The 23756-nt window shown below is 37.1% G+C and overlaps 1 protein-coding gene across 1 annotated transcript; it reads right to left on the minus strand.

Annotated features, from left to right (window-relative positions):
* Positions 1-737: 737 nt before the first annotated feature.
* On the minus strand, positions 738-15404 carry FLVCR1 (FLVCR choline and heme transporter 1). Its single transcript, XM_081314578.1, has 10 exons — positions 14188-15404; positions 12593-12737; positions 10308-10448; positions 9047-9114; positions 7966-8069; positions 6502-6612; positions 6122-6227; positions 5387-5498; positions 3315-3382; positions 738-1933 (listed from the first exon to the last, which is right to left on the minus strand). Exons 1-10 carry the CDS (start codon positions 14887-14889, stop codon positions 1862-1864), a joined length of 1629 nt encoding a protein of 542 aa, XP_081170704.1. The 5' UTR covers positions 14890-15404; the 3' UTR covers positions 738-1861.
* Between the last annotated feature and the right edge of the window lie 8352 nt (positions 15405-23756).

Genomic DNA, 23756 nt, shown 5'->3' on the forward strand with positions numbered 1-23756 from the left:
GTTGTAGCGCTCAGTTTATGCATAATCCTGTCCACATCATCCAGAGTCACAGGGTCAAACTCATCCCAAATGGTATGACCAAGACCTGCCCTCTCCACTCCACTGGATTCCGCCCTGTCCAAGCCAGTCCGGATCTGTAGCATGCTAGAAACCGGGCCACACAAACAAGCAAAGCCTCATCCACGGGATGCAGGCAGCACACAAAACCACGCACCCTTTGGTCTGCGGAAAAACCTCTCTCCAAAGAACTGATTGGGCACCACTGGTTGAGGAGTTTGGAATTATTGTTCCTTTTGTCTCACTAAAGAAGAATGCAGAAAACATCATGGAATTATTTCAGTAAATATTTCTAATGCTACCATATGTTGGCCATTTTGATCAATACTGATTTTTGCAAATATTGGTGTGATCTAATCAAATTTAAGTACTTTTACATCCTACACATTTTAAAGAAAAAAAGAAAAGGATAGGCTTAGCGTTTTTTTCTGACCTCTGGGATAGAAATGTGATTTGATCATGCTTTTCCTTTTAAATTATTAGGCACAGATGTATGTATACTATGTTAGCCTTCAAGCAACATTTATTCCTCATGTGAAAATGAAAACTCTTATTAGTACCATGCCTACTTGTTTGTAAAACAAGAACATCGGGACATTGATTTGTCCTTAGATTGTAAGCCGCCCTGAGTCTTTGGAGAAGGGCGGGATATAAATGGGATTAAAATAAATAAATCACTTTCACCCTTCTTCTAAACATGAAAAAGATCTAAAGGTTTATCTTGATTTACTTCCAGGTAAGTCAAAGGACATGATGAGAACATTTAAGAAACATATGGTAATTTTTCTTAAATATATACATAAAATTATTATACTTCTGTCAAATAAATAGGATGAAAACATGCATTGGCAATTTTCCACATCATCTAAATCTACTTTTTGTTAAGCAATTATTCCTAACTAATGAAACGTAAGGAACATAAGGAATCCATTGTGAGCTCTGCCTTATTTTATTATATTTTATTTGCCAGAAATTATTTTCCACATTTACTTTTCACAAATACACAAAATTGATGCAAAGAACACAATGGCATGCATTTGCCTTTTGTATGACCTGGCAATACTTTCTTATGACTCACATAATACAAAAAGATGTACTTTCATTTTCAGAATGTAAAAAAAAAATGCAGGAACCATGAATATATAGTTTTGTGATCAAAAATTCAGAATGCCTTTATCTTCAATAACTTAGAATATAAAATACTTCTTGGAAATCAGGGATTTATACCATTCTCTTATTTGTGTTTCAAAACAAAGAAATTTCAGAAGCCACAATTCTTTCAAAGCCAAAAAAATGGCAAAATCCAGGATGTACAGTATAACACATTCAAAAATGAATTTCTTATACTGTCTATTGTGCTAAAGACAATGCCCTCCTATAGGAAGGGCAGTTTTGAACATTTCAAATAAAAGCACAAGTTAAAGCACATATTTAATCAAACTGCTCAGTACACACATTCTATATGAGAATTCCAACTGTGGATAAGCTAGTGGCACAGTTTTTGATAAGAGTTTCTAATTTATCACAGCATAATATATTTTATGAAAGTCCACAACTTCCAAATAAGAAATGGAAGATTCCTGGGAATTTTATCACTGAAACTTAAAACATTTGTTGAAAATTACCATTTTGAAGTTAACATGTGTTCATTAAGTGTATACAAATCTGTGCCTTATCCAGTGTGCAATCACTGCTAACTGCTGCCATTCAACACAATTTTTAGGCTTACAGTTCTTATGATTCTCCATTAAGTTGCTTTTATTATAAAAGCTGCCAATTGTGAGTCTAGTATTTTTTTCCCATTTTAAATTTTTGATTCTGACTTGTTATTTGATGTTTTATTTTGTTCATCTTCGACAGGACTGTCAGGGGGTATCTGTCAAGGAAATAAAAGGCAATTCAGAACATATAAGATTTAGAAAACAGATTTAGTGAGAGGGTTTTCCCTAGATTCCAATGAAGCATTCAGAAGAATGGAAGTATATACAGCGATACCTTAGTACTCATCGTTAATTGTCTCCAGGGAGGGGAGGTGCAATTAATACCAAAAATGACATGTACCAAACAAAATTTTCCCATAAGGAATAATGTATTAGTCATGAGGCAACCGATATCAACACATTCTAGCTTGCACGTCAAATACCAGACTAAGGACAATTCTGGGATAAAATTTTCAAGTCAAAATGCATTGAGTGCCAAGTTCGACAAGTTTCAAAGCAGTCGAGTACTAAGTTTCCACTGTACTATGTTTTGTCCAAATCCTTTTGAACATGAGGCACACCAGCATTAATTAGTAAAAAGTTCAATTGGTAGGAATATGTATTAAATACAAATGTGTCATATTTTCATCTATATTGAGAAATTTCCAAGTCATGTCTTACCATTTAAATATTAGCATATTAGACCTAATATTCATACACAAATGATGAATACACATTCATTTGATGTACCAATGAACATTTGCCTTCCATAAATGTATCATACTGAATTTGAAAACATATTACTTGCAACTGTTTTCTACATTAATTAAACAATCTAATAATTATTGGCTTTGGGGACAACTATGTACCCCAATATAAATAATTATAGAAACGGAGTAAGAAATTATTAGTGGGTTATGTCCCTTGCCCATTGGACATAACCCACAAATAATTATGTAATTGCAGTTTAAATATATACATAGCCATGAAAGAATAGGAAATAACTTCAGGAAATATTACAATACTGTTGATGTCATTTTAATAATGCCGCTTGGGGGGGGGGCGAAAGCCCTAATAAGCAGGCATATACATAGAATGAAGGCTATTGCTAAGCACATTGATTTGTGCTTAGATTGTAAGCCGCCCTGAGTCTTCAGAGAAGGGCGGGATATAAATGGGATTAAAATAAAATAAATAAATAAATAAATAAATAAAACATGCAACATGACAACTACTGAATTTCCAGGAGGAAATGGAATACTGGTTAAGTTCCAATTCAGATGGAAGAGAGTGCTTTCTATAGAGTTCTATTATCTTGCACTCCTTCAATTTCTCAGTGGTCCCTCTTCCTCACATGCTGCAGACTGATTTGGGGGGAAAATTGGATAAACTGGAAGATTCTTCAGAAATGGCAAATAATTAGGTTCTGAAACTTCTAATAAAAAAGATGCAAACTTCACAAAAATATTTTCTGAAATTTACTCAAAAGTACTGAAAATAGAATGATACTCAGTGAAACAAACCTATAATCAAGTAATAAATGTAAAGATTACTTACAGATTTAATGTCCACAGTTACAATCCCTGAATTTATATTGTGCCTTCGCAAATCAGATTTAATTAAAGCTAAAAGAAATAGTATTAAATATTAATTTAAATACATTTACTGTAGTGAATTTTTTAAGTTTGCTTTATTAATTGTGCTACAGAATCCAACACATTAATGTCAGCAGTCTTCTGCAGAATATCCAATACTTGCTTTATTGCAATGTTTTTCAGCTATTTCTGAATGGAGAAATAGTTATATGAATAAATACTAAAACACATTAATCAAAATTGCAAACCTAGAGATCAGGAAGAGGAGGTGATGGCTATAGTGACATGAGGGCTGAACAGCAGCCAGTGCAATGCAATGAAAGCAAATGCAATGCAGATAAGAAATATTCAAACTGATTGAATAACTAAATGAAAATATTTTCTGGAATTTATGTTATGATGAGAATACTTTCTATTCCACAACTTTTCATTTGTAGAAGATACTCCAGATACCTCCACTGTTTGATCCTCTTGGAGTTTGGGTGAAAAATCAATTATTGCTAACTTCACAGAAGAAAACAATTTAAAGGCAATTATTACAGTAAGTTGCTTTATTCTTATTCAATATAACTTTATTCTTTCCAATGAACGCTATCTATCTGATATGTAATATCATGACCAAAGCTTGTTGAAAGTATGCAGCAATATGGCTTTTATATTCTATTATACTAATAAATCTGATTTATTGCCTTTGAGATACACTACGATTCCTACAGATTCAACAAATATCTGTGGTGGAATATAATCTGAATTCCCAGAAGGGAGAAGCTACATTCCAGAGGACCAAGAGACAGTGAAGTTTAGACATTTTGGTTAGGAGAAAGACAATCAAAATAGCTCCTCCCTAGAAGTTCTCAGAGTATTATCTTTAATGAGGTAGTAGTTGCTTTATTTGGGCAAGATTTCTGTCTATAGATGAGGAACAATAAAGGGAACTGCTTAGGAGTAACTGTGCCTTTAATGATTTTTCAGAGCCTAGCAATATCTGAGTTTAGATATTTCTTAAAATGTATCACAATACAATAACATATGTGAGGTGGAGGTTTGTTCTCCGAGCTTGTGGGTTGGTTTCCGAATGTTTCGTTACCAGGCTAGATAACATCTTTAGGGGATCCCTAAACTCTGCTGAAGAAGTTACCTAGCAGGTAACGAAATGTTCGGAAACCAACCCACAAAGCTCAGAGAACGAACCTCCACCCTCATCCTACACCTACGCTACAGATATTTTTAGATACTATTCATAAATTATTGAGGAAAATCTTATGACTGGCCCACGTGCTAATCAACTTTTCAGTTTAGGCTTTAATCCGGGTTAAAATGATCACACAGAGGTTCATCAAAGATACAGGTAGTCACCGACATGACCACAACTGAGACCAAAATTTCCATTGCAAAATTTTCCAAGAAAAACAGTTAAGTGAATTTTGCCCCATTTTACGACTTGCTTACCAATGTTTAAATGAATCACATGGTTCTTCAAGTTAGTAACACGATTATTAAGTGTATTTGAATTCCCCATTGACTTTGCCTGTCAGAAGATCGCAAAAAGTGATCACATAACCCCTGGACATTGCAATCTTCATAAATACATGCCAGTTGCCAAACTTCTGAATTTTGATCAAGTGACCACAGGGTTGCTGCAATGATCATGTGAAAAATTGTCATAAGTCACTTATTTTAGTGCCATTGTAACTTTGAAGGGTCACTAAACAAATCCTTGTAAGTCGAGGACTATCTGAATAGAGAAGCTCTATAAACAAAACAATAGGCAAAAGCCCTCAGCCTGTTTAACCATTCTTGTTTCCTACCGCTGTTCCTCTGCTGTTGACGTATTTAAAATGTTTAATTATTTTATTTGTTTTACTCTTATGTTACATTGTGTTTTTATTCTTGTTAAGATATGTGGTATGTTTTTGGTAATAAAAGGAGTTTTACAGTTTCAAATAAACAAAGATGACTTAAGCCTTTGGACAGATTTCATATTCACTATTTTTCTATTAAGAACAAAAACATAAGACAATGTTAAGTGGTTACCTGTTAAAATGATACCTATAAACATCCACACAAAGAGAAAAATATTTCCAGCACGAGCACTGTAATCTGTTGTAAGCTTCCCTTGAATCAATGTAAAGATGATCCCAAATATCTGTAATTGTTTATAAAAACATATTTCAGAATTTAACTCTGCCAGTTCTGCTCAAGTTGCCTGAACTCTGCTAGTTTTATTTCCTACTATGCCCCATAAGTAGGGCTTTGTTTACACACTACTTTCAGAAAAGAACAGCATGTTCTCAAAAATGTACTACTCATGGCCTGCAAATTTGTTTAATTGTAGGGGGGAAATAAACCCACCCCAGAATTACCCGGCCATTCCAATGGAAAATAGCTTATTCAAGAAAAGCATTGTTTCAGATTCCAAGCATAGACTGAGATATGAGAAAAAAATAGTTAGAATGGACTGGGTAGCCACGATTACATTTCTGCACAAGTTATTTGTTCCACAGTGCCAATGTAAATTCAGCAAAGGACAAGGAGTTTTTCTGAGATTATTGTAATGCAATTTTTACAATGTATATTTTCTATATTTTCAATAGAGATGCTGTAAGGTTTAGGAAAGCTCTGTATAATCACTATGATCTGCAAAGCTTTCTAAAAGTCCTAAAAGTTTCCTTAATCTTTGCTACTTATCTATTTATCAAAACAGTATTACTGATGTGATAGTTATCTGAGCTCAAAACTCCAAGACTCTAGTACAACGTTCCTCATTACCTGTGCTGAAGCATTCAAAAGCCCTGATGAGGTGCCTTCTGACTCCGGATATGTAATTTCCACAGCAAATTCAAAACCAAGAGGCAGATAACCTGTCATAAAGAAACTGACATAAAAAGCCAAAGTTCAAATTAGTAATAATTCCTACTATTTATATCAACATTAATTGTTCTTCAGTTTTTATTACTGTTAGGGCAACCTACAATGGATTTTCTAGCTTACTCCAATAATTTGAACATCCAGTTACAAAAGTCCACCTCTGATGGAAACATATCCCACTAGAAAGTTAGCAGTTTGTTACCAGTTTAAACACATAACAAAAAATAAATTTAATGTTCCTGAATTAGCATTGCAGTATATTTTATTGCAAAAATCCTTACCCAAGTACTCCAGCAGTCACAAATATAACTATAAGGTATCCACAGTTCAAGGTGAATGTAAATACGACCATCCCAACAAAAGAGAGGATGTATACAACTAATGTAGTCTGTCTATAGAAAAAAAAATCACAAATTATTTTTGCTATTATTTCGTAACACAGAGCTTAAATAAAAATGTACATTTTCAGTGGCAATCTGTCTCTGCTTTCTTTTGCCACCTAACAGAGTAGATGTAGTCCTTGGATTACAATAGTAATTGGGACTGGAATTTCTATTGTAAACATTTATGACGTGGTCTAAAGCATGACATTGTGTAATTGCACTGCTTAGCAACAGCAATCCTGACAATCCCTGTGCCATCATTGAGTGAAGATTGCAGATTGTTAAAGAAGGACCTCATGTGACCACAGCTTGCAACTGCTCACTGGCTTCTAACAAGCAAAATCAATGGGAAGACAGCAGGAAATTGCAAGTCCTGATCACAACAAGCCTTTCTTTAGGTAGCTAGCAAGCAGGCTGGCAGGCCAGTGAGTTGTATGGAGTATGGACAAGCTCCAATGCAGATGGGAGATAGAGGCATGGTGTGAGTACAGGTAAGGAAGGGGGATTTTACAGTCTGGCATGAGTTTAAGCAGGCATCACTTGCCCTGCCACCTAAGGGCACCCTGGGACTAAAAGCAGGAGCAGGAGCAACTTACCAAAACAACTTGTGACCTCCTGCTGGTTTCCCCATTGACCTTGCTTGTGGGAAGCAGGCAGGAAAGCTCACTAATGGTGATGGGATACTGCAACCATCATAAATGAAAGCCAGCTGACAACAAGCATCCAAATCACAATTGTGTGATTGTAGGAACACTGCAATGCCACTACTTTCATGACTGGTCATCACACACACCTCATTTAACTCCATCATAACTTTAAAAAGTCATTGAAGTTGTAACCTGAGAACTAACTTTATCATCTATTTTAAAATTTGTGAAAACAGCTTTCTCAGATTTCAAGACTCAAAAGGTGCTTATTACTTTAAAACTATAACAACCTGGAGAAACACAGGCAGTACAGATATGTAGTATGGACTTTAGGACACGCAGACCATTGCCATCTAAGACAAAATGCTTTAAAATATTATATGTAGCAAAATGTCTATAACTCTGACATTATCAATGGGACTATCAAGCAATTTTCTCTCATCTTTTCCATTTCTCCTGTTGCATGCTTTTTTGCACAAAGATTCTGGCACTGATAAAATCAGAGATTCCATTTAGAACTAAACCAAGAAATTCTGGTCCTTTGCCAAAAAACAAAAAAATGAGCTATGAATTCTAGCCAGAAGCTTCCCAAAAAATAGTTAAACATAATTCTCTCTGGCACATACACAAACATGCTTAGCTAATTAACAAAAGACAGAATTATGCTCTACTGTATATGAATTTAAATATTTGCTACTCCTATTCATATACTTACTTGTATGTCTTGGTATGATCCAGCCACAAGCCGCAGATAATAGAGCCAACCATTCCAGCTACCACAAGTGTGAGGCCAATCCTACCTGCATTTATTTCTTCTCCCTTTATGTAATATAATTATGAAATTACATAATTATGCAATGAATAAGCAAGTTCACACTAATTCACTTTTTTTAAAAAAAGTCCATCTATAAAAAATTAGTAAAGTATATCAATCATTTCTGTAGGCAAACACCAATAAATAAAAGAACAATAATAAAAGAAATATTGTAGTTTGGGACACTATCTATGCTTAGTTTATAGCCCATTTTCAAGCAATGTAAATAGGAATGTCTTCCAATTGTAAAAGAAATACAATACTAAACAAAGATTATTCTATTACCAATTTTTGATAAAAACAAGAATTTATAAAAAAATAAGGAAAGATGCAACCTAAATCTACAAAACTGCAGCATTTTTAGATAATACTTTCAAAGACCTGAAGATGAAATGCTCATTTTTTTATGATTCTGTTTGATAAGCCCATCTTTTGTTCCTTTCACAAATTTCTTCCTTCTTTTTATCTGAGATAATGAAATAATCCATAATCAGATAGTGTATCAATCTATTATTCTTTTACCTAATGACAGATCTCCCACATCCTATATGTCTAACTACTGTACAAATCAGAATTGGCAATGAAAAAACCACAAAGAAGAGGGAGTCAAGCTATTCTCCAAAGCACCTGAAGGCAGGACAAGAAGCAACGGATGGAAACTAACCAAAGAGAGAACCAACCTAGAACTAAGAAGAAATTTCCTGACAGTTAGAACAATTAATCAGTGGAACAACCTGCCTCCAGAAGTTGTGAATGCTCCAACACTGGAAGTTTTTAAGAAGAGACTAGACAGCCATTTGTCTGAAATGGTATAGAGTTTTTGCCTAAGCAGGGGGTTGGACTAGATGATCCCCAAGGTTCCTTCCAATTTTTATTATTTTTATTGTCATTGTCATTGTTATTATTATTTTTATTGTTATTGTTATTATTAAACAAACAGGGCACTGATTTTGGTTTAACAAGAAATTCTATAGAAACTTACCTTATAGTGAGCCAATATCATTTGGTTTAGTAGAGTTGAGATTGAATAAAAGGCCCCAGTCATAATTCCTATAAAAATTATTGCCACTGTTACAGAAATTAAATGAAGCCAAACTCATAAAACAAAGAACAAGTTACCCTTCAGCAGACTGAGTTACCAGAAAAGGAAATGATAACTGGGAGGCCAGAATATCTTTTTGCCCTGCATGGGCTCATCTCCTGTTTGCCATTAAGGCTGGCATAGAAGCACTGCACAGCACATTGAAAGGGAGGTACCCAAAGAGTTAATGAACTATGGGAAGGGCTGTGAACAAGTAGAAGTGAAATCTAAATTCCGTTTATCATTTTTGTCATAGGCAAAATCTGTGAAAAAACATCACTGAAAAAAGTAGGCTTCAAATGGCCTTATGGCTACATGGCATTAGGCTCAAGAGTCTAATGCCCCAACACTTTTGTTATCTGTAGTTTCACACTACCCACCAGCTCCTCTGTAAATCTTTGCCTGGGGTGCTATGAATCACAGGGTCAAAAGAGAGAAGGCATGGAATGACTGTCAAAAGATCTACTACAATATTCCAAATTCTACAGAATAGTGACAGCCCCCATTTTCATATGAGAGGACTGTATACATCTCCATCATTGCACATTTATGGATCATTCTTATGGCCCACTTGCTCCTTCACCAGCAAAAGCCCAAAGGTATCTGGACAAACCTCAGAATTTACATTATGTTCTAAGCTGCAAATGCTACTGCTGTCTCCGTATGAATGGCAGAATCACAACAACCTATTGAAGTTTCTTGGAAAATGCTACAAATCATCATAGAGGAAGTAATTTTGCTACTTGTGTCTTTTAGTGCCAGAAATATTTAGGTAATTATAGACATTATATTTCAAAATCCATTATCTTATTTTGGAACAATGAAACATATACCACAGAATTGTAAGGTTCAACAATATTAATACAAGTTCAGAATAGAATGTATAGCAGTGTACATGTTTACATTGAATAATAGTTGAATAACAGAATGAACTATATGTGCATATTTAATCTTCATGTTTCTATCATGAATATTAATAATTTAAATTTTATATAAGAATTTATAAAAGTAATTACATAACTCAATAGGGAAATACTGTAGATGGCATATCAATTTAACAAATATCTCTTAGCAAATAAATAAGTACAGGAAGAGAGCCAGGTTATAAAAACAATACAATATTTAGTACACACATCTTTAAGTAAGTTAAATAAATGCTTACCATAGCTTATCAATAAAAGAATAAAAGGAACATTCCTGAACAAATTGAGTATTGATTGTCTATAGGAGTGATCTTTTGGAGATGGATTCAGGAGAACAGCCTGAGACTGACTTGGAGGATATTTTGGTTTTTCCTTAAACACTAAGAAGAAAACAAAAACATTAAATATATAACATTTTCTCTTTGATGGAATGGTTTTACATGCACCTTCATATATAATAAATTATCAATATAATAAGGAAGCATAATCATATGTTTCCATAAAGGCAGATACTGGGATAACTAGAACTTCAGTCACTATAAAATCTGAAAGCCGATGTGTTAGGAGAAGTACAGGTAGTCCTTGACTTACAATAGCTTGTTTAATGACCAGTTACAACAGCACTGAAAAAAGTGATGAGTTTTTCACACGACTGTTGCAGCATCCCCATGGTCATGTGATCAAATTTCGTCTGCTTGGCAACTGACCCATATTTATGGTGGTTGCAGTGTCCTGGGGTCATGTGATCACCTACTGAGACCTTCTGACAAGCAAAATCAATAGTGAAGCCAGAGTCACTTAATAACCATATTATTAAGAGCTGCAGCAATTCATTTAACAAGCAGTCATAAAATGGGGCAAAACTCACTTAACAACTGTCTCAATTAGCAACTGAAATTTTGGGCTCAATTGTGGTTGTAAGTCGAGGACTATCTGTAGGTATCACAGAACTAATTCCACTTTTTCCTGTGTAATGAGCAAAGGATCTTTATCCACAAAGATTCCTTTTCCAACTAAGGTTCCTAAAACTCTCTCATGCACATGGTCATCCTCTTCATCTTGAGTATGAGAAAAAAGGCAACAAAGAGTACTGAACTACTCCCCTCCTTGAAAGTAGAACTTAACCCTTTTAAGACAAAAAAGATTTTATAATAAAGACAGTGTCAGAATCCATTTATATCATATTCATAAATGGAATGTTTCAAACATTATTCCATGGATTCTGCCATCTCCCGAAGAGAAGAGGATAGATGTGTATTGAACCGGTATTAGGCATTTCAAAGGAAAGGAGAAGCCTTTTGAAGTGGGGAAACAAAAGGGGGGGGCTAGCATCTGGCTTTTGTCACGGAAGACAGCAATAAACATGAAGGGTCCTAAGTTCCTTTTTGGATGATACAAGAGAAAGGATGGGGGACTGACCAAATGGGGTTAAGGGGGGTTAAGCCAGGAACTCTTTATAAGGGTTTACTTCATGGGGTAATATTAAGTCCTGTCTCTTTTCCTACAACCAAGCATGTCATAGTAAAGATTCTTTTTGGAATAGATTTGACTCCAAGAATTTTGTCTTCCTAAGACGTGGTTTGGGGTGGGTCCTGACAGACAGAAACTGCAGCAAGCAACCTTTTATGAAGAAGTTTACTTACTAGAATTTAACAGTCATTTATTTTTCCAATTTTGATTGTCAGATGCTCACATACCATGCATTCTAATGATCATTTGAAACCTGAGAATATAACGTGTCACTTCATTGTCCTCAATTTGCCAAAGCTTGGCAAAGGAACAGCACACCATAGTTGTTATATTATTCTATATTTCTACTGATAGAACTACTGTCTTTCCGCAGCTAGGACCAGTTTTTTTTCTTCATTACTGTCAGGTACAATCTTTTTTTTTTGCTTGAGATTTCCTCCTTCCTTATCAAGTGTTGCAATTTCTTATATTCATAGGATCTCTGATTTTGCAATCCTTCCTTGGTTACTGTAATATTTTCCTGTTTATATTAACTTCTTCTAGTCATTGTTTTTTAGCACAATTCTGGTAATTCTTCTTTTACTTTTCCTTCAGTTTGCTTCTTAGTCCTCTTAACCTAAAATGTAGACATCCCATTATATGTTTCCTTACTATCTTCTCACAGGTAAGCTATAATTTGTAATTACAGCTATTTCTAGGAAAAATAAACTAAAAAGTTATGTATAATATACATCAACATAGTTTTTGTATTATTATGGTTAATCTTCAATTCGATTCCCAGTCTGAGACTGATAAAAATTTAACAATGCAAGCCCTAAGCAACGATGTAAGAGCTGTTAAGGTAGCATCTGAGTATATAGTTCTGAGTAAAGTGGTTTTTTGCAAAGTCAAGATATCCAGATCTAATAAGTTCAAAATGTCCATGTATCTAAGCAGCCCTTTGGTTATTGCTCTAAGGACTCCTACTACTATTGGTATTAACCATTGATTTCTTCCTCCATAATCACTCAACTTCAATTTGCAAATTATTATTATACTGAAATGTTTTACATACCAACCACTGTTAAAAAAAAGAGGAAAGTAGATACTGCTGCTGTGCCATAGAACATTATGCTGATATTATGTCCCATAAGATCCAGGTCATCATATGTGTTTGGAACTAAAACTGGAGGCAGTAAAAAGCCAATTGCTGTGCCTAGCTATTAAAATAAAAAGAAAATTGTGTTACAATATACCTGAAAATATAGAAAATTTATTAGATTAGGATAGGGCCAATCTAGCCAACACTGTATCATACAACAGTCTAAAATGCATTCAAATGCATAATCATAAACAGTAAGGCCCTTATTCACTGTTTCTCCCCAAGAGCTTCTATTTAAACTCTCACACCTAAGCCTCTGGGAGTGGGAAGTATGTGCAACCATTAAAAATTAAAGACATGAACAGATCAACTCTCCGCAACTAATTCTTTAAAACAACCTAGATTTGCAACCATCACCATATCTAATTATACATTACATGACATGTTTTCTTTAGCATTTTTGTTTTATAATGAATGACTGAAAGTTCTGACACTGAGAGGAAGAAAACTTTATTGCCCACATTTTCCTTCATACATGTTTTACACCTCTTTACAAACCTTCTTTCTCTTCCTTTAAGAAAAAAAAGCTTTAAATATTGTGGTATCATACAACAGAAAAAATAATCCCTAATCATTTCAGTTACTCCTTTTATGATACACAGCAGTCACGTTATAAAATAATTATCCTTCCTTCCTATTCATTTCTATTATAGTATAGCAGGCACCCCATTGAAATATCCCAGAGACTGATTTGCACATTTCAACATGAAAATTGTCTATTCTCTCTGCTTCCTTATCTTTTAACCAATAACCAGTTCTTGAAAAGTTGAATTAATACTCCTATGGTATGGCTGTTATAGTTGTTCAGGAGTGTTCAGTAAAGGATTGCATGAAAGGAAATCCAAATATATATTTTCTGTTGGATTTCTATCAGCACATTTGGTGATACTTAGTAACAGTATTAGTAATTATCAACCTGAAAGTTTCTATCACAAGCAAAGAAAATGGAAAAAAAACATTGCTTTCTCATCAGGAAGTCAACAGTCAGTAATAGTTCTATTTAAATGACGTAATTTTTCTGGATTAAAGAACTATATTTAGAATGCACAAATGTTACAATACTTTTTATAATCATGTTTTCCTAACTGCTGATTCTCTGAATATTGAAATATCAAAATGGCAGAAAATATTTTCTTTTAAATATGCTATTTCTAGATTATTAGTTCAGTAATCATTAGAAGGCTATCACTGAAGAATGAAAACTTAGATTATAATGCCTTACTGACATCAGAGCACCATACAAAAGGTACAGGTCTAATTAGCAAGGATTTGAATTAAATATATGAAGGCTAATTAGTCAGTTGTAAATGTCCTTGGTTATTCCAGTTAATTGCTTCAATCATCAATGCCAACACAGTTGTGTGTGATCAGTGCTCATCTATTAAGAACGGAAGCTAGATTTTTTCTTCTTAAATCCAAATATACTTTATTTTTTCTCACCAAAGGTATCCGTCAACATCCCTATCTCATGCATCTCTTCCAGCAAACTTTCTCCTTTTTCCACTCACCTGATTGCCCAGAACAGCTACAGCACAAGCAGTGGACACTTCCTTGGGCCCAAACCAAACAGAAGCAATGCGGGAGGGCAACCCCAAAATGAAGACTTGGGCTATGGAACACACAATCTGAGCCAGCAGAGTGACCAGATACAGATTTGGCTGGACGCTGGCACATTTAACCCAGGCCCCCAAGCAATTCAGTCCCGATCCCAGCAAGGCAGTGAGACGGAGGCCACTCGTGTCCAGAAACCAAGTGGCAGGAAATATGAGAGGAATGTATGTCACCATATATGACATGGAGAGCCAGTCAATTTCAGAATAAGTAACATTATAGTAGCCAGTGAAGACACTGGTCAATATACTGTACTGGATCCACTGGAAAGCATTTACTAGCGAATAGCAGCTGAACACGGCCAGCACCACAATCCTGCGTTTGGAAAGCCGAGGGGTCAGCTTCACCCCCACGGTACAGTCAGACAGCATAGCTTCTGCCTCTGGGTACTTCTCGAGATCAGCCAAGGAAGCGGCGCTCCTTCCAAACTCCGCATCCTTCTCGGTTACCAAAGGCAAGCAGCTGCCGCCGTTGGCCGGCTCTCTGCCGGCCAGGTATCCATTGCACTGGAAGGCAGGCACCGTGGCTTCCTCCCCAACCTCGCCGCTGGCCTCGCTGCTTTCCCCGGGCTCGGCCATCTCCGTTCCCTCCCCGCCCATTCTCCCTGCCTGACTCGAGGCCTTCGGCCAGCCCAAGCCTACCTGTCGGGCGGACCTCGGCTAGGAATCTCCCCGTCTAACCAGAAGCAGAACAGCTACGCGCGCGCTTTCCCCACCCCCTCCCGCTTTCTTTCCGCCTCCCCAGGCAAGGGTGCACGCGGCCACTTCCAGCCCGCCTTCTCGGGTGCTGGCTAAGCGCTTCCCGCCCGGCCTTCGCCGTGGGGATGCTTCGCTCGCTCTCCTCCGCGCGCCTCGCCTTTAGCTCTCACTTCTCATCTCTGCCTCCAACACCGAGACTGGCTGAGCTCCGGCCTCGTTTCCTCCAACCCGGCCTCCTCCTCCTCCTCCCCCCCCTCCCCGCCCGCCAACGGTCATCCCAGAAACTCCAGGCAGAGATTGAATAAAAACCGCAATCTCCGCTCGTGCGCCTGGAGTCAGCGAAGATGCGGTACCGGCTTCCGCATGCGCACTTACGTTTCCTCTTTGATCGGGAGACGGGCCAAGGAAAGGTTTCTAAGCCAATGAGGGGGACGGAGAGGTATTTGCGCTACCGCCGGCTCCGCCAATCCTGGAGAAATGAGGCGGGGCTGGGTCCTGCGCCAAAACGCTCCCTGGTTTCCCGGCCCTGGTTAAGGAACCGGAGGGGGGGAGGGGCGGTTGGGGAGCGGTTGCGTCTCGTTCGCCCTGCGGCCACGTGGAAAGGATCGGCGTGGCAGCTGGTCCAGGTTTGGGAGACTCACCTTTTACAGATTGCTGCATCGTGCTTCTAATCCTCAGACGGAACTCGTGGGGTATTGGGGTGGGGGGGAGAGCGGCAGGAGTAGCTATAGATGCGCCTCTCATTCGTAGCAGCCTTCCGAGATTTCGATGGCGGATTGCTCTTTTTAAAAAGGTTCCTAAACTGCTTCTGGAAAATTAAGAGGAGGGTAGTTCTATCGGGAATGGGCGGTATATAAATTCGATAAAATAAAATAAAAAATAAATAAATAGTTGGATTGGGGAAGGACTGATGGAGAGCCACACCCAGTTGAGAAAACGCTCATCGGGTTGGGAATCATTTTTAGGAGCCGATAAACAGTTTTATAGCCTTCAGTAGAGACAATGGGGTAAGAAGGAATTGATAGTGAATGGGTTCTTGCACCTCGCTGAGCTTCCTTGCTTTCTGCAGACGTTTCATTACCTGGCTAGGTAACGTCACTGTTAAGGAGAGGGGTTTGTTGGCTGAGCTCAGAGAGCACCACGAACCCCACAGTCTCTTCTGTCGGTGTTTATATGTAGACATACATATTGGCCATCCATTAACCCAATGCAAATTTCTTATGATCTATTGATAGAGACCACCACTAATGTATGCAATCACCTCTACTAGGTTAAACGTTAAAGAATTGCAACTACTTAAGGCATTTTTGAAACGGAGATGAGCACCGGCCCCTAGAGTCGGAAACGACTAGCACGCATGTGCGGGGGAACCTTTACCTTTACCTTTTTAAGGCATTTTTGCACTGTCACCTTAAAGTACTAGCCATCAGCTCTTGAGATGGCAGAAAACGTATATAAGTTCCAGTCTGATTTGCTGATCCCAAAACTATAGCAAAGTCCTGCTTTCCTGCCAGCTGGGGTGTATGTTGTGTATAGAGTAAAGTCATTGGTTAAATTCCTTGGCTATATTGCCCTCCCACTTTCTAAATATCACCAACCAACAGGAACACTATGGAGAACAGAGAAGCAATTATGTGCAAGTTTTCATAGATGCTGATTCACACCTCTGTTACTTTGTACAGGACTTGTACAAAGATAGAGCAGAAGTGGTAAAAATAAGGCAGGAAAGCTGCCTATCTCAAAACTCAGCAGCTCCCTGTTTCCCTATTGTTAGCAGTATTGGTATTGCAGGACCTGCATGATAAGTGGGAAAGCTTTGCTTGTGTGGCTCCCCCAGCCTAACCAAATGCTGTTTGGCAGACTGTAGGGAGCTACAGGGTGCAGCCACAGCTGGTTGTTTTGTTAGCTCCCCTTATCTGGAGCAAAATAAGTATGGCAGTAAAGAAGTGGGTGCACTACTTATGGAAAAGGATGTGCCTGAAGCAGCCAATAGGAGTGGATTGATCCCCTTCCCCAAAGCTCAGTTGAGAATATTCCATAAACTGATCTGCTGTGAGTTTCTGCTAGTTTTGTTTTGTTTTTGGTGGGGACACTTATTTAAAACCAGAGCAACTGACAAGTTTTTTTCAATCATGAGCTAAGAATGAGATAAAGGCAATATCACAGGGACATGGCTGAATAAAGATTTTGCCAGGACATACATATTCATTTCTTGGCTAGTTGCAAATGATCTCCCTGATGTTATTTCATTTATCTGCTGAAGTTTGTCTGTCTTGTGATAACATACGGTAGGTTATTTGCTTTATTGTGCAACGTATAATTCAACTTACCAACAATTGATTAAAATAGTTAGATCCCTGTGTACTGGTTTAGCTGTGGTTTGAATTGCCAGTTGCTAAGCACTTCTGGAATCTTCTAAGGTTCTTAGTCAAGAGTGGCCATTTCTCAACAGGTATTAAAACTTGAGAACTTCATTTCAGCAAAAATTACAGTTCTGCAGAGCATAGGTACGTGTCAGTGAGCATGTGGATTAGAAAGATCAAGGAATCACTGTTTATTTGTATTTCAAAAGGCTAATATCTCTCATCAAAGACTTCTAAGCAAACTTCCTCTTGTTAAAGAACAAAAGTCTGAAAGTAAAAAAATGTTATTTCAATGGATAGAACTATGCAAATAGTGGGAACCGACTTGGCCAATGTACAATATGTTAAATTACTGGTTAATGAGCTGAAGTTAGTATGAGCTGTAGATAATGAGGACCAATAAAAAGTTCTTCAGCAGTTTGAACACTTTAAATAATGTAAATAGTTTAAATGGTTAAACTATTAAATGCAGTGCTGCCAGGTGTATAAAAGACACTGGCTTATACTTTAAAAAGACAGTAGACAGATTCATGAAGGATGGGATTATTACTGTAATGGCTAGTAGTCTTGATGCTAATATGAGTTGCTAGGGGAGGCACCAGTAATTACAGTGTTTCTAACTTACAGTTGATCAGTAGTTTTTATCAATATTAGAGTAAACAAGCTGCAATAGTGTTGCCCATAAAACCATAAGTAACAAGGATATGTGATAATGATCTTGAGAGACCAGGAGGAAGAGCCCCCAACAGGGATCAGTTAACAAAATAAGTCTGAAGGAAGAGGGGTGGTGAAAGCATTCCTAGTTTTCTGGAGAGTGAAAGGGAGGGCTACTTTGAGATTGGCAAGATTGATGTTGGCCTTGCAAGGTATCCAAACAAGAAGCACAATGAGTTGTACTAGTTCTACCTTTATTGTAAAGTTAACAGAATCTTGCAAGTCTGAAAGTACTTCCATCTCTAAAGGGGGCATTAGTTACTTCTGGCATGTCTAGGCAGAAGCCATGTTTTTTAGTTCTTTACTTTTCAAGTCCTTTGTACTTTTGGAAAATAACAGCCTATAGCTCCAGAGATGGCAACCTCAGACACAAAATAGCTTAAAATTACACAAATATTTTAAGCCATTGGATTTATATTATAAAATGATACCTTACAACTTCTGAAGTTGAGGATGAGGGGTTTGCACCCATTGTATTAAAAATGCCCCTCTAAACTTTATAATGTAATCAATTACATTTTAAATTAATATCTGATCATTTCCCTATAGTCCTTCAATATGTTGGAGTATGAAAGACTGTTAAAGAGCTTTTATTATAATTTGCTCATGTAAAAAATTACAGTGGTGTGAATTCTCTTTTGCAAGAGGGGAAAAACAGAATTATCACATTTATTCCTTGACCAGGAAAAAGGTCAAGACTTGCATTTCCAGGCAAGAGGTTTATAATCAAAATCTCATAACTCTCAATGTCTCTAGAATTAAAGCAGTAGTCTATACAATATATATTCCAGATCAGATTATTCTTGCACAATTTTTTCAACAATCTTCAAAGAAAAAATTAATTACATTGTTGACAGGCATCTGTCTAAATATGCCTTTATTTGACAAGACGGGAAAAGAGGTAGTATACACCCTTCAGAATATTTTCCAAACAGGGTACATGTTCCCTAAATTACCAACATCCTCTAAAGGAACTTTTAGAACTTTACAGGATTTATCACTCTCGGGTGATTATCCTGAAAAGTGAACTCTGGAGAGATTTTATAAGTAGCAGAAATACCGACTGGAACATGGACTTTGCGGCTGATGTTCTGCAGAAGTACAGTTGTACTTATTCCTAGCACTGTAAATCTGTCCAATGAACAGGATGTGTAGGTAAGAATCTACTAATAGGAAAAACTGAACACAAGAGGAAGGAGAAAGATCTTAACATGGGAAGTCACATCAGAGTGTGCAGAAGGAAGAAGAGATTTGAAAAGGGCCATCAGGATACCTGCATGAAGGAAATATTCATAACCATAGATTGGGGGCAAGGGGTGAAAGAGTGGTATATAGATGTAAAAACTATGCAGATGAACTATATGTGACTCTACCCTGAAGAATTCCAAAGGGACCTTGCTGACCAAGTACATGTAGGTAGAATTGAAAAAGTGCTAAAAAAAATAGGGCAGAGGAAATGTGGGCCAATTCTAGTCAATTGAATTGGCTGACCAGATAATTTCAATAGTTGATTTATGAGGATTAGTGCAGCATGGGGTTTTATATTACCCTATCCCACAATATTTTTGTGGTATCCTCCAAAACCAAACTTCTACTATTCAATTAATGGGTATCCTGAATCTTCTAGATGTTGGGAAGTAGAACTACCATCTCCTGATCTTGTTTCTATTTATGTCTAACGTTTTAATGGTTTTTGAAGAATGTTTAATTTTTTTTTTGCACACCATGCGGTCATGTTTCTGAGATAGGTGGCCATGTATATTTGATAAATAAATAGCCATCCAACTGAAACACATGAACCTCTTCCCTACAAGAAAGGATTTGGGACAACTTAGCTTGGAAAATAGGCAGCAGAGTTAGAAAGTTCTTGAGAGGTATAAAACCATGCATGATGAATAAAATGAACTTTTCTTCCTCTCTCACATAACAATGACATTGGGTCATCCAATGAAGCTGACTAGGGGGAGATTCAAAACAGTAAAAAGAATGTGCTTTTGTGGGGCAAAGCACATTCTTTAACTGAGGAATTAATTACCAAAATACTTGGTAATATCTGTTACATTAGATGGCTTTAACAACAAATTGGATAAATACATGCAGGACAGATCTATCAAAGGCTATTGGTTTTGAAAATCCAAGACCAGTTGAGGGTGATATTGATATTACATCTTCATCTTCTTGGAGGCATCTAGTTGGTTACTATGAAAAACAATATGCAGGACTAAAATCAGCTTTGGCCTCATCCAGTAGGGCCATTGTAGTGTCCTAATGTTGTTAGAAGTGGATTTCAGGATGATTAGTATGTGAATTGTCCGCATTGGAAAATAATATTTTTCTCCTCAGAGATCAGCTGCATCATCTTTTCTAGTGAGTATATATCAGGCGTCATTTCTATAAGAACAGATCAGTATTGCCTGTTTTCAAAGATAAAAAGTATTAAGCAAATGAGGCCTGAGTTTTTTGCATTATGTGTGTTTTGTTTTAAAAAACAGGAATTTGTGTCACAGTAACTAGAAGCACATTTCACTATCATGGCTGAAGATGAGAAAAAGCAGTTGCTTGAATATAATCAGATGAGGGAATCGGGATGCTTGCTAGAAGGAAGGAGTGAAACTTCTTGGCTCAGGCCCCAGAAAAAGCATTTTCCTCAAAGTAATCGGGCTTCAGCAGAGAACTACAAAGAAGAAAAACAGGAGTGTGACAGTGGCAGGACATCCTGGATAAAAACAACTCCTCCTCATCATAAAGAAAAAAGGCATTTTCCTGAAAAAAGTAAGTGCACATATTGCACTTCAAATATTGAACTTCACACATCTCTAATTTCTTAAAATTAAGAGGAAGAATTCAGTTGTGGTGGGTCCATCTATTGCTGCAAACTGAAAATTTTTATTGGTCCAGATATTTTAGTGTATTGAGTGTATGTGTTCTTATGTATGTTTGTATGTACGTACTTACATCACTTCTGCTTTGGTCGTTAAGCAAATCAGCATGGTTCGCTAACTGATACATTATATGATCACAACTTGCAATTTTACTGCTGACTTCTCTATTTATTCTGCTTGTTTGGAAGCTGGTTATGAAGCACACAAATATCAGTCATGTAACCAGGGAACACTGCTGGCCATAAATGTGAGGATTGGTTGCAAAACCTTTTTTCCCAAATGTAACTTTGAACAACTGCTAAACAAGGAAGTTGGTAAGCGAGGATTACCTATATGTACAGTACATACAATGAAACCCAGGTGTATGTTAAGTATCTTGAGGCAGCTCTCTGAAAAGCATTTTCTAAAGATCATACACTTTCCCTGTTTCACTGAAAGGCTAAGATCTCTAGGTATAGACATCCTTTTCCTTCCAAAAACAATCAAAACATTTTAAATTATACTTCCTTTTTCTTCCCAACAGACGAATGGTGAGGATACAGGGAGATTAAAGATGACGTTAAACCTAATGAAGCTGTAAACAAATTCCAGGTTGATTGCATGATTAAAAGCTTCCTCCCCAAATGCTGGTAGCATACATTAATGTTTCTATTGTTTTCTGGTTGAAAGGAGAAAATAAGGGCAAATTATCTTCTCCAGTTATTGCCTTGCAGTTCTTGCAACATAAATGGCATATACAAGTTTATAATCAATAAACAATTCTCCTTGCATCTTGACCATTTACCTGCAGTTTGCCCCAGCAGATGTGTCAAAAAACATGTCCTCTGGATAGAGAAGTATATATGATGTAATAAATAAATTTGGATGTAAAAAGTAAAGGTAAAGTTTCCCCCGCACATGCGTGCTAGTCGTTTCCAACTCTAGGGGCCGGTGCTCATCTCCGTTTCAAAGCCAAAGAGCCAGCACTTGTCCGAGGACATTTCCGTGGTCATGTGGCCGGCATGACTAGACGCCAAAGGTGCACAGGACACTGTTACCTTCCCACTGTAGTGGTCCCTATTTTTCTACTTGCATTTTTATGTGCTTTCGAACTGCTAGGTTGGCAGAAGCTGGGACGAATAACAGGCACTCACTCTGTTACGCGGCACTTGGGATTCGACCCGCCAAACTGCCGACCTTCTGATCGACAAGCTCAGCGTCCTAACCCACTGAGCCATAATTATAATTTAAGGATACATAGCAGTCTGTCCATATCAGTGTCATCTTAATGGGATCTAACAGGCACTGTTCTCTATCACACCTGCCCCTGGTTATCTCCTAAGGCCCATGACCCCAATCCCTCATTTTTCAAGAATGCCTTAAAACTTTGACACCTCCTCTAATGATTGATCCAGAGTTATTCAGGGAGGTCTATGGTTGAATTTGGCCTTGAACCTGGCTCTCCTGGTCTAAACATTATATTGCACTGATTTTCACACATTAAAACTATAGGAAAAGAACCAATTCAGCTTTTTAAGAGTCAGTATTATATGTTATTCTGCCGATGAATTAGTATCATTGCTATTGCATGTGCTCCAAAATATTATTCAATGATGGGGAAATAAAAATCATGCTCTCTTCTTTTTCTTTCTTTCTTTCTTTCTCTTTCTTTCTTTCTTTAATTTAATTTAATTTATTGGCTGCCCAGTTACAATGCTCACCCAATATGACTTAATATATCTTGTAATCAAGCAAACAGGTATTCTATTTTACTGAGTACTCTTTGGGCTTAATCAGCTTTTTTGTAAAACCAATACTGATGTTGAATGTATAATAGAAGAATAAGCTACTACATTATCCCTATTCATTTTATTTTGTAACACTATGGAGAAACCCAGTGCTTTTTTATAATAGCCATAATTTTATCTTGCTTGCCTGATAATTACACAATTCATTTTTATGATCAGAGGAAATCCTGCTGAAGTAGCTTTTCACTTTCAAGTGCTCAAGGGTGATTTTATAGTCTTGCAATAATTTTTACTGTTCAGTTACTTTCAGAGATGGATATTAAAAAAAATATGAATGGCACCCGTTACATTTTATCTCTTTGAGGAAGCATAGGATATCTTTTAAAAAGACTTAAGAATTTTGACCTGAAATAAATGCTAAATATGGGAACTTATGAATTACCCTCCTGGATCCTTTCAGTTCAGCATCCTGTGAGCCAGGAAATCCATTTAGTTTGTTGGCTTGATTTAACCTTACCACCTAAGCATTTCAGGAATCCATGTTCAAAACTGTTCAGTGAAATATAGAAGCCCAGAAAATGTGCAAGTAAAGACTGTCCTCTAGTTAAGCTTTGCTCTTTTCTCTGAACAGTTGTTCAGCGCAATGTAATTAAGGTGCTGGAATAGGACCTGGGGAACCCAAGATCACATCTCCTGGCAGTCTCATTAGATGACCTTTAGACAGCCACTCCCTCTAAGACCAGCTTATCTCACAAGGCTATCATTGTAGAGAAAATGGAGAAGAAACTGCTTACACATTCTGCGTGCTTCTAAAACTGTAATAGCTAGTTTAGTATAGCAGTAAACTGGGAGACTGAGTTCCAATCCCACCATGGGTATGAAGCCAGCTGGGTAACCTATGGCCAGTCAATTTCTCTCAGCCCTATGAAGGAGGCATAGGCAAACCACTTCTTTAAAAACCTTGCCAAGAAAACTGCAAGGATTTGTCCAGGCAGCCTCTGAGAATTGGACATGATTGAGCAGAAGGAAAAAAAACTTTAAAAGGAAAAATAGGGTAAAAATCAAAAGAAGTATTATTAAGG

The sequence above is a fragment of the Vipera berus genome (assembly GCF_964194415.1).
Source record: "Vipera berus genome assembly, chromosome: 1".
In the NCBI taxonomy this organism is placed as follows: Eukaryota; Metazoa; Chordata; class Lepidosauria; order Squamata; family Viperidae; genus Vipera; species Vipera berus.

What these genes read in the sequence shown, in the direction of transcription:
- FLVCR1 (XM_081314578.1), bottom strand. Translation starts at nt 14,889, where the DNA reads ATGGGCGGGGAGGGAACGGAGATGGCCGAGCCCGGGGAAAGCAGCGAG. An exon ending in TTTTGAATGCTTCAGCACAG is followed by an intron (nt 5,499 to 6,121) that starts GTAATGAGGAAC and finishes AAACAATTACAG; the next exon opens with ATATTTGGGATCATCTTTAC. An exon ending in TAACTGTGGACATTAAATCT is followed by an intron (nt 1,934 to 3,314) that starts GTAAGTAATCTT and finishes TTTCCTTGACAG; the next exon opens with ATACCCCCTGACAGTCCTGT.